Source organism: Ornithorhynchus anatinus, chromosome 4 (assembly GCF_004115215.2).
Source record: "Ornithorhynchus anatinus isolate Pmale09 chromosome 4, mOrnAna1.pri.v4, whole genome shotgun sequence".
Taxonomy (NCBI): domain Eukaryota; kingdom Metazoa; phylum Chordata; class Mammalia; order Monotremata; family Ornithorhynchidae; genus Ornithorhynchus; species Ornithorhynchus anatinus.
Genome location: NC_041731.1, coordinates 127,981,029 through 127,993,089, shown reverse-complemented (window position 1 = coordinate 127,993,089; position 12,061 = coordinate 127,981,029). Strand labels below are relative to the sequence as shown.

At 47.3% G+C, this 12,061-nt stretch overlaps 1 protein-coding gene across 3 annotated transcripts in view; it reads left to right on the top strand.

Moving 5' to 3' along the window:
• JAKMIP1 (janus kinase and microtubule interacting protein 1) overlaps window positions 1-12,061 on the top strand; it is a 216,175-nt gene that overhangs the window by 116,704 nt on the left and 87,410 nt on the right. For all 3 annotated transcript variants that reach the window (XM_039911942.1, XM_039911943.1, XM_029063608.1), the window contains exon 3: window positions 963-1,226. In XM_039911942.1, the coding sequence (XP_039767876.1) occupies window positions 1,098-1,226 (129 nt within the window). In that variant the 5' untranslated portion in view covers window positions 963-1,097. The remainder of the gene's footprint in view (window positions 1-962; window positions 1,227-12,061) is intronic.

The window sequence follows — 12,061 nt, the reverse complement described above, 5'->3', positions numbered from 1 at the left end:
AAAATAAATAGGGTAATAAATATATAAAAATGAACACAGTGCTTAGGGGAGGGGGGAAGAGCAGAGGGTGGAGGGGAGGAGAGGGGGAGCAGAGGGAAAGCAGGGGGTCAGTCTGGGAAAACCTCTGGAGGAGGTGAGCTCTCAGTAGGGCTTTGAAGAGGGGAAGAGAGTGAGTTTGGCGGAGGTGAGGAGGGAGGGCGTTCCAGGTCAGCGGTAGGGCGTGGGCCAGGGGTCGACGGCGGGGCAGGCGTGAACAGGGGACGGTGAGAAGGTGAGTGGCAGAGGAGGGGAGTGTACGGGATGGGCAGTAGAAAGGGAGAAGGGAGGTGAGGTAGGAGGGGGCCAGGGGATGGACAGCTTTGAAGCTGAGAGTGAGGAGTTTTTGCTTGATACGGAGGTTGATAGGCAACCACTGGAGGTTTTTGAGGAGGAGAGTGACAGGCCCAGAGCGTTTCTGCAGGAAGGTGATCGGGGCAGCAGAATGAAGAATAAACTGGAGTGGGGAGAGACAGGAGGGAGGAAGATCGAAAGGAAGCTGACAAAATAATCCAATCAGGATATTATGAGAGCTTGTACCAGCACGATTGCCATTTGGACGGAGAGGAAAGGACGGATCTTGGCGATATTGTAAAGGTGAGACCGGCAGGTGTCGGTGACGGATTGGATGTGTGGGGTGAATGAGCGAGCAGAGTCAAGGATGACACCTAGGTTGCGGGCTTGTGAGACGGGAAGGATGGTCATACCGTCCATAGTGATACGGAAGTCAGGAAGAAGACAGGGTTTGGGAGGGAAGAATAAGGAGCTCAGTTTTAGACATGTTGAGTTTTAGGTGGCGGGAAGACATCCAGGTGGAGACTTCCTGGAGGCAGGAGGAGATACGAGCTTGGAGTGATTGAATGAATGAACGAACAGATTAATCTGTCCCTCATGATCAGTATTTCCTGTCTTTTTTTTTCTTTTAGAACCAGAGGGGCAATGTAGGCCCAGGATCTGCAGAGGACTGTACTGAGGACTCCCTGATTGTTTAATGTCGTGCACAGCAGAGCTGGGCTCTGCTTTGATTGGAGGAGCCTGAGCGGCGTCCGGCTGACAGGAGCATGTCCAAGAAGAGCCGCGGGAAGGGCGACAAGCCCGAAACGGAGATGGAGGCCGTCCAGTCGGCCAACGAGGAGCTGCGGACCAAGTTGACCAACATCCAGATTGAATTTCAACAGGAAAAAAGCAAAGTAGGTACCCAGTGATTCCTCCGCGCGTCTTGAAAAAGGACAGACGAAGCAACAGCGTTGCCTAGTGGACAGAGCACAGGCCTGGGAGTCAGAAGGTCATGGGTTCTAAATCTGACCCCGGCGCTTGTCTGCTATGTGACCTTACGCAAGTCACTTTACTGCCCTGTGCTTCAGTTCCCTCATCTGTAAAATGGGGATTAAGGCTGTGAGCCCCTTGTGGGACAGGGACTGGGTCCAACCTGATTACCTTGTATCTACCCCAGCTCATAGAACAGTGACTGGCACATTGTAAGAGCTTGACAGATGCCATATTTATTAGCAGATAATAATAATTTGTCTTATGCTGTCGAGTCACGTCCGACCCATAGTGACTCCATGGACACATCTCTCACAGAACACTCCACCTCCATCTGCAGTCGTTCTCGTCGTGGATCTGCAGTTTTCTTGTTAAAAATGTGAAAGCGGTTTACCTTTGCCTTTTTCCGTGTAGTAAACTTGAGTCTCTGCCCTTGATTCTCTCCCATGCCGCTGCTGCCCAGCACAGGTAAGATTTGACTTGTAGCAGATGACCTGCCACTCGCTAGCCACTGGCCAAGCTCGGAATGGAACGGACAGGCCTCTGCTTCACTCTCTCTCCCATAGCCGAGACTGGTAGAGGACTGGAAACTCTCCAGGTGTTGTCCTGATAGGAGAAATAATAATTATAATGATAATTGTGGTATTTAAGTGCCTACTATGTGCCATACACTCTAGTAGGTGCTGGGATGGATGAAAGCAAATTGATTTGGACAGTCGCTGCCCCAACGTTGAACACCCAGTCTCAATCCCCATTTTACAAATGAGGTAACCGAGGCACATAGAAGTGAAGTGACTTGCCCAAGTTCATACGGCAAACAAGTGGCGGAGCCGGGATTAGAACCCATGACCTTCTGACACCTGGCCCATGCTCTATCCACTATGCCATGCTGCTTCTCGTGACTTGTCGAAGATGTGGGGTTTGATTTATCCAGTAAAACCCAAACGTAGATTCTACAATTCTTTCTCTGGCAGAGTCGTTAGCTGGTCCGACTCAGAAGCTAAGACTGGCTAGCGGTCCTTGTCGATAGAGCGATCCCATCCGGTGGTGAATGATTAATATAAGGAAATTTCAACACTTTGTGGGTTACCTACATGTTATTAGGCAACGAAAACACCAGCCTATTACATGTGAACGATCTAGGACGGGGGTTCTGTCTATCAGGGGGATTCTATCCGTTTGACTAAAGGTTAAAACATTCATAGGCTCTGGGCAATGTCTCCTGCTGTTCTGTTAGAGACGAATTAAGGTGGGAAAAAAGACTTGGGCTTAGCATTGGCTTCCAGGCTGACTGTGTAAATGAAATGATCTGAGATTTCATCTTTGAAAGCGGAAGGAATGGATTTTCTTAAATAGATATCGTTAAAGCAAGTAGATGGAATTTTGATACAGTCTAGAGCAGGAGACAGAAATGAAAATGACTTACAGATAGGAGAAATGGCAGACCGTAGACTGTATGTACATAAGTAATAATGATAATAATAATTGTGGTGTTTGCTAAGCGCTTACTATGTGCCCACGTACTTTACTAAGCACTGGGGTGGATACAAGAAAATCGAGTTGGACTCAGTCCTACATGGGGCTCTCAGTCCCAATAAGTGCTGTGGGGTTGAGGATAGGGTGAGGTGAAAAGTCTGTCAATGATGATAATAATAATAATGTTGGTATTTGTTAAGCGCCTACTGTGTTTCGAGCACTGTTCTAAGCGCTGGGGTAGATACAGGGTAATCAGGTTGTCCCATGTGAGGCTCACAGTCTTAATCGCCATTTTACAGATGAGGTAACTGAGGCACCGAAGTCACACAGCTGACAGGTTGCGGAGGCAGGATTTGAACCCATGACCTCTGACTCCTAAGCCCGTGCTCTTTCCACTGAGCCACGCTGCTTCTCTGATATGTATCCATCATTTGTGTACAGAGCACCGTACTGAATACCTGGAGAAAGTACAGTACCACAGAGTTGGTAGACATGATCCCTGCCCACAGGAAGCTTCCAGGTAAAAAGAACCTCAAATGCTATGGGGCTGTGCATCCGTATGAATAGGTGAGAAGGAGAGAAGATCTAGTGAGGAAAATCAGGTCTTAATTGGGGATAGTAATGTTGGTATTTGTTAAGCACTTACTATGTGCAGAGCACTGTTCTAAGCGCTGGGGTAGATACAGGGTAATCAGGTTGTCCCACGTAGGGCTCACGGTCTTCATCCCCATTTTACAGATGAGGTAACTGAGGCACAGAGAAGTGAAGTGACTTGCCCACAGTCACACAGCTGACAGGTGGCTTAGCCGGGATTCGAACCCATGACCTCCGACTCCCAAGCCCAGGTTCTTTCCACTGAGTCACGCTGCTTCCCCTAAGGGATGGCCTCTTAGAGGAGATGTCACTTTAGGAGGACTTTGAAGGTGGGGAGGGTGGTGGCCTATGGGATAGGAAGGTGGAGGGAATACCTGGCCAGAGGAAGGATGGTGGGCCAGGGATCTGTGGTGACATACAGTGCTGTGAGCCCGTCATTGGGCAGGGATTGTCTCTAGCTGTTGCCGAATTGTACATTCCAAGCGCTTAGTACAGTGCTCTGCACATAGTAGGTGCTCAATAAATACTATGGAATGAATGAATAGATTGGCATTAGAAGAGCGAAATGCACAGGCTGGGTTTAGTAGGACATCAGCGAGTCGAGATAGGACTGGGAGAGATGACGGAGTGCCTTAGAGACAGTGGTAAGAGTTTCTGTTGGATGCGGAAGTGTATGGGTGACCACCGGAGGCTCTTGAAGAGTGGGAAAACAAGGGCTGAACGTTTTTGTAAATGTGCAGGCTGGGTTTAGTAGGAGATCAGCGAACTGAGATAGGGCGGGGAGAGATGGGTGAGTGCCTCAGAGCCAGTGGTAAGGATTCTCTGTTGGATGCGGAGGTGGATGGGCAACCACTGGAGGTTCTTGAGGAGTGGGGAAATGAGGACTGAACGTTTTTTGTAAAAAAAAAAAAAAAAAAAAAAAAAAAAGATCTGGGCAGCAGAGTGAAGTAAGGACTGAAGTGGGGAGAGACAGGTCAGGGAGGTCAGCAAAGAGGACGATACAGTAGTCAAGGTGGGAAATAAGTGATTGGATCAGCATGGTAGCCCTATGAATGGAGAGGAAAGGGCAGATTCTAAAGATGTCATGAAGGTGCACCTTGACAGAATTTCGTGATAGAGTGTATGTGTGGGTGGATATGATGGTAGGAAAGGCAAGGGGAGGACAGGGTTTGGGTGGGAAGATGAGGAGTTCCGATTTGGACATGTTAAATTTGAGGTGTCAGCAGAACATCCAAGAAGAGATATCCCGAAGGTGAAGAAATGCAGGGCTGTGAAGAAAGAGAGATGTCAGTGCTGGAGAGATCGATTTGGGCATCATCCAAAACTTTGCACCCTCCCCGCCCGTGCAGTGATCTTCCGCCCAAGGGGGCTGCCTACTGAATCGATAAACTCATACAAAGAGCAGGGAAAACTTTCTCATGTTTCTCCAGAATATTTTGAATATATTTTAGAAGGCTCATTACCTGAGGGTGGAGGTTAGTTTAGCCTCATGGGGTTCTGTTTCGGAGAAACTGCCTGGGGTTTCCTTTGGGCCAGTTTTCAGAGTGGCGATAGAGGGATCGATGATCTTAGTAATTTTGAAATGGGCCTGGAAGAATCAAGGGGATGGACATTTCCAAGAAGAGTGTCTTCAAATACTAAAAGAAGACAGTAATATCATTTCAAATTAAACATTACTCTCTCCTAGAATGGTGACATTTTCATTTTATAATTAGGGCATGACCTTAATGGAATTGCCTTTTTTTTATTATTAAAACAATTTGATGCTTGAAATGGGATTTTTATCTTTTCTCTCATTTCAATTCTTTAAAGTACTTTTCATAAGGTAGATGGCAAATTGCCTTTTCATACATTTGGCTCAGTCGATCAAAGTGAATATGCAGAACGGAGGAGGAAGACTATTTAAGTCTCGAGGCGTTTTCACATGAAATGCCACTCAATACTGCTGTAGACTTCTGGGAAGAAAGAGTGGCAAGGCCTTGGTATGTGCAGAGCACTGTTCTAAGTACTGGGGAAGAATCCATCGATGGGAATTAACCATAGTCCTCATCTTTTGATGGATTCACTGTCTATGACTAATAATAGCTGTGGTATTTGTAAAGCGCTCACTATGTGCCAGGCACTGTACTAAGCGCTGGGCTGGATACAAGCAAATCGGGTTGCACGTAGCTCCTGTCCCTCGTGGGGCTCACAGTCTCAATCCCCATTTTACAGATGAGGTCACTGAGGCTCAGAAAAGAGAAGCGGCACAGCGGACGAGTGGCAGAGCCGGGATTAGAACGCCTGACTCCCAGGCCTGTGCTCTATCCACTACACCTCGCTGCTTCTCTAATTTTGGAACTCGTTAAGGGCTTACTATGTGCCAAGCACTGTTCTAAGTGCTGGGTTAGATACAAGTGAATCAGATTAGTCACAGTCCCATATATAAGTCAGGAGGCGAGGACTGGAGACATTTACATCAGGAACAGTAAAGCACTAAAGTGACATTGGGAAGCAGTATGGCTCAGTGGAGAGAGCCTGGGCTTGGGAGTCAGTGGTCAGGGGTTCTAACCCCGGTTCTGCCGCTTGTCAGCTGAGTGACTTTGGGCAAGTCACTTCACTTCTCTGTGCTTCAGTTTCCTCATCTGTAAAATGGGGATTAAGGCTGTGAGTCCCATGTGGGACAACCTGATCACCTTGCATCCCCCCCAGCGCTTAGACGAGTGCTTTGCTCATAGTAAGCGCTTAATAAATGCCATCATTACTATTATTATAAAACAAGAACAAATAATTGGGATAAAAACACGAGTGAGTAGGATGCTGTGGCTTAAGGAGAAGCATTTCAGGCTCTTTGTGGCTCAGAGTCCAAGGCCATCCCTAGCCACAGCGATGACCATACTGGTTGTGGGCTGGGAATGTGTCTGTATACTGTTATATTGTACTCTCCCAAGTGCTTAGCGAAATGCTTTGCACACAGTAAACGTTCAGTGAATGTAATTGAATGGAACTGAATAGTCACCAGCCTTCCCAAGGTTTTGAGAAGGTCTCATGCTGTGGGTGATTTTCTCTTTTCTGCCGAGTAGAAGATGGCAGGATGGATGGCGTCTCCTCAGTGGCATGGGGGAGGAGAGACAGTGTGCGTTGTTGGAAAAGCATTTTTTTTAATGGTATATAAGTGCTCACTACGTGGAAGGCACTGTTATGTGCGCTGGGGTAGATACAAACTAATCAGGTCAGATACAGTCTATGTCCCCTTTGAGACACACAGTCTTAATGCCCATTTTCCAGTTGAGGTACCTGAGCCCCAGAGAAGTGAAGTGAACTGCCCAAGCTAACAAAACACACAAATGGCGGGGCCAGGATTAGAACCCAGGACCTTCTGACTCCCAGGCCCAGGCTCTCGCCATCAGACCCTGCTGCTGGCTGCCCAGTAGGGGCCCTGGTCATGGAAGAGAGAGTCTGAGAAGGCTCAGTAGGAGGACAGCATCTCCAAAACCTGCTGGACGGGTAAGAAAACATCCCAATTGTTTCTTCCGCTACTAGTTTTTCATGCGCAATTTGCCTGGTTTTCAGTGTGACTGCTTAAGTTTTTGGCTTTTTGGGCAAGTTTCACCTGTCTCTCAGATCCATTCCTGGAAAGTCACTAAAACTGCACACGTGTACCACAGAGGTTGTCATGGTAACCCAGGCAGATCTTGGTCTCCCTAGTGTCTGGTTATTGAAGAGTTTTAAATTTCAGCAATTCTATCTGCATTTGAAAGTACAGTCACTCTGTTAAAACAAGTAATAATAATAATATTGATTGTGGTAACTAAACACTTACTATGTGCCAAGCACTGGAGTTGAGACAAGTTCATCAGATCAAGCACAGTCCCTAGCCCTGGGGCTCACAGTCTCAGAAAGAAAAACAGGGATCGAATCCCTATTTTACAGATGAGGAAACTTAGGCACAGAGAAATCAAGTGGCTTCCTTTCACAGTTTGGATAAATCTCTGCCCAGAGTAAGCACTCGCTAACCGCCATTAATTGAAGAACAGTGGGACATTCTTTCTACAGCCCGAGTCCTTTGTGTTGTAACACAATCCACAACCAGCTAGATGTGCTATAGGAAGAAAACAGTTTTTGCTAAGCACGTAGAGTTGTTCTAAATGCAGTGCTGCTCCTCTTCCCCTCCTCATCACCCCGACTCCCTCTGTCTGCTCTACCCCCTTCCCCTCTGCACAGCACTTCTGTATATTTGCACACATTTATTACTCTATTTTATTAATGATGTGTATATATATCTATGATTCTATTGATCTATTTTGATGGTATTGATGCCTGTCTCCTTGTTTTGTTTTGTTGTCTGTCTCCCCCTTCTAGACTGTGAGCCTGTTAGGCAGGGATTGTCTCCATCTGTTGCCGAATGGTGCTTTCCAAGCATTTAGTACGGTGCTCTGCACACAGTAAGCGTTCAATAAATACGACTGAAGGAATGAATGCTGCTACATTTCGCGGCCTCTGTACTGTACCATACAGGACTTGGTGTTCAAAAATTGGGGTGTTAAGAGGTTCCTATGAGCCAAACGCTAAACTAAGCGAGAGGCAGGATGATCAGTCAGTCAGTTGTCCTTACTGAGCACTTACTGTGTGCAGAGTATTGTACTAAGTGCTTGGAAGAGGACGTTACCACAATAAACAGCCACATTCCCTGCCCACACCGAGTTTACAGTCCAGAGAGGGAGACAGATATTAAGAGAAATAAATAAATGACAGATATGGACATAAGTGGTGTGGTGCTGGGTGGGGGATGAATAAAGGGAGCAAGGCAGGGTGAGGTAAAAAGGACAAGTTCCCTGCCCTAAACGGAGCTCCCAAGCTAAAGGAGCATCTACAGTTGTCTAGACCCTAAAATCACTGTGGGCAAACAATGTATCTGCCAATTCTGTTATGTTGTACTCTCCCCAGTGCTTAGTACAGTGCCTCGTACCCTGAAGCATTCAATAAATACGACTGATGGAGAGGGAGAACAGACATTTTAATCCCCATTTCTCCAAAGAAAAAACTGGGGCACACAGAAGCAGCATGGCCTAGTGGATAGAGCGTGGACCTGGGAGTCAGAGAACCTGGGTTCTAATCCTAGCTCCGCCACTTCCCTACTGTGTGATCTTTGGCAAGTCATTTAACTTCTCCGTGCTCCAGCTACCTCATCTATAAAATGGGGATTAAGGCTGTGAGCCCCCTGTGAGACATGGATTATGTCCAAATTGACTAACTTGTATTCACTCATTCGGTCGTATTTATTGAGGGTTTACTGTGTGCAGAGCACTGTACTAAGCACTTGGAATGTACAATTCGGCAACAGAATAGAGACAATCGCTGCCCAACGACGGGCTCACAGTCTTAACGGGGGAGACAGATAACAAAACAAGTAGTTAGGCATCAATACCATCAAGATAAATAGAATCAAAGATATATATGCATCACTGATAAAATAGAGTAATAAATATATAAAAATATTCACAAGTGCTATGGGTAGGGGAAGGGGGAAGAGCAGAGGGAGAGAGGAGGGGGAATGGGGAGAAAGGAGGGGCGGAGGGAAAGGGAGGGCTCAGTGTGGGAAGGCCTCCTGGAGGAGGTGAGCTCTCAGTAGGGCTTTAAAGAGGGGAAGAGAGTTAGTTTGGCGGAGGTGAGGAGGGAGGGCGTTCCAGGCCAGAAGGGCGTGGGCCAGGGGTCAACGGTGGTTCAGGTGAGGACGAGGCACTGCGAGGAGGTTAGCTGCAGAGGAGTGGAGTGTGTGGGCTGGGCTGTAGATGGAGAGAAGGGAGGTGAGGTAGGAGGGGGCAAGGTAATGGAGAGCTCTGAAGCCAAGAGTGAGGAGTTTTTGCTTCATGCGAAGGTTAATAGGCAACCACTGGAAGTTTTTGAGGAGGGGAGTGACATGCCCAGAGTGTTTCTGTAGAAGGAGAATCCAGGCAGCAGAGTGAAGTATAGACTGGAGCGGGGAGAGACAGGAGGAAGGGTGATCCGAGAAGAGGCTGATGCAATAATCCAGTCGGGATGTTATGAGAGATTGTACCAGCAAGGTAGCAGTTTGGAAGGAGAGGAAAGGGCGGATCTTGGCGATGTTGTGAAGGTGATACCGGCAGGTTTCAGTGACGGATTGGATGTGTGGGGTGAATGAGAGAGCAGAGTCAAGTAGGACACCGAAGTTGTGGGCTTGTGAGATGGGAAGGATGGTAGTGGCGTCCATAGTGACAGGAAAGTCAGGGAGAGGACAGGGTTTGGGAGGGAAGATAAGGAGTTCCACCTTGGACATGTGGAGTTTTAGGTGGCGGGCGGACTTCCAGATGGAGATGTCCTGAAGGCAGGAGGAGATACGAGCCTGGAGGGAGGAAGAGAACAGGGGAGGAGATGTAGATTTGGGTGTCATCTGCGTTGAAGCCGTGGGAGCGAATGAGTTCACCAAGGGAGTGAGTATAGATGGAGAATAGAAGGGGACCAAGAACTGACCCTTGGTGCTATCCACTATGCCATGCTGCTTCTGATACAAGGTAATCAGGTTGTCCCGTGTGGGGCTCACAGTCGTAATCTCCATTTTACAGATGAGGGAACTGGGGCACAGAGAAGTTTATTCATTCAATCATATTTCTTGAGCGCTTATTGTGTGCAGAGCCCTGTACTAAGCACTTGGGACAGTACAATACAGCAATAAACGGATGCCTTCACTGCCCACAAAGAACTGACAGTTCAGAGGATGAGCAAAACCCCAGAAACAGAAAAGGGGGAGAAAAGTTAAGTGACTTGCCCAAAGTTACATAGCTGACAAGTGGCAGAGCTGGAATTAGAACCCACGTGCCCTAGCACTTTACAGATACCTAAGAAAGAGTCAAATGACTTGGCCAAGGTCACCCAGCAGTCAAGTGGCAGAGCCAGGATTAGAACCTTAGGTCCCCGGGCTGCCAGGCCACACCCAATACCCTGGTGGAGAATTCACTCTGGCACGATATTCCTTTTCATAGTATTTAAGTGCTTACTGTGCCCTCTTCTAAGCCCTGGGGTAGGTAGAGATCGATTAGTTTGCCCCAGTCCCTGTCCCACGTGGGACTCACAGTCTAAGTGGGAGGGAGAACAGGTATTGAATCCCTATTTTACACTTGAGGAAACAGAGGCACAGAAGTCAAGTGACTTGCCCAGAGTCACACAGCAAGCAATTATCAGAGGCGGTATTAGAACCCAGGTCGTCTGACTCCAAGGCCCATGCTCTTTCCACTAGACCAAGCTGCTTCCCAAGAAATAATCAACAGTTAATGCCAGTTTCCTCTGGCCTGAATCCATGGAGATGAGCCAGGTGCTTATAAACATAGTGGGATCCAGAAGGCAGACAGCATCAAAGCCGGGGGATGGGGGAAAGGTCATGCTGGCTTCCAAATAACCCCCCTCCTCCCTCTCTGCTTCCTGATCTCAGCAGGCTTCTAAGCCTCAGCATTCTTCAAACTCTGCCCATGGTCCTGATTTTGCAAACATCTGCCTCATTGCCACTTGATAGATTAGTAAAATAACAATAATAATAATAATTCCCCCCCCCCAGCTGTAATCCCATTGTGGACAGCGATTGTCTCTATTGCTGTATTATACTTTCCAAGCACTTAGGATGAGTAAAGCTCAATAAATGCAACTGAATGAATGGTATTTAAGAGCTTACTATGCACCAAGCACTATACTAAGTGTTGTGGTAGGTACCAGGCAATCGAATTGGACATAATCCCTTACCCACCTAGGGTTCACAGTCTAAATCCCCATTTTACAGGTGAGGGAATTGAGGCCCAGAGAAACGAAGTGATTGGCTCAAGGTCACACAGCACACACGTGGCAGAGCCGAGATTAGAACCCAGTTCCTTCTGACTCTGAGCCCCAGACTCTAGCCATTAGGTTATGCTGCTTTCCTGTTGTTCAAGGAAAGGTTGTCGGGAGTGGTTTTGATATTTCTTTTGGTTGGAGGGAAGGTTAAGAGGAAGATTAAGACATTCCTTTTTTTTTTTTTTTTCAATAGTTCCGGTATAGTGCTGTGTGCATTGTCAGCGTTCACTAAGTACCACTGATGTTTACGAGTAGCTCCGTGTTTGCATAAATCCAGTGTATACCATTCCAATGGGGCAGAATGCAAAACTCTGAATTTATTTTAGTCTACCTTTTTTTATATTTATTAAGCACTATGTGCCAGGCTGTCTTCTAAGCACTGGGGTAGATAAAAGCTAATTGGACCCTGTCCCACATAGAGTTTACAGCCTTAATCCCCGTTTTACAGATGAGGCAACCGAGGCACAGAGAAATGAAGTGACTTACCCAAGGTCACACAACAGACAAATGACAGAGTCAGGACTAGAACCTAGGTCCTTTGGACTCCCAGGCCTGTGCTCCATCCACTAGGTATGCTGCTTCTCCCCTGCTAGGTTTTAATAAGAACGATCATTGTGGTGTGGGACTCACAGTCTAAGAGGTAGATGAGATCAGGTATTGAATCCTCATTTGGCAGATGGGAAAACTGAGGCACAAAAGTTGTGACTTGCCTCAGGACACACAGAGTGGAGATGTGGCAGAGTCGGGATCAGGACCCAGGTCCTTTGATTTCCAGATTCATGCCCTCACCACTAGGCCACATTGCTTCTTGGGAACTTCTTGAGGGCAGGGATTATGTCTGCTTATTCTGTTGCAAACTCCCCAAGTTTTG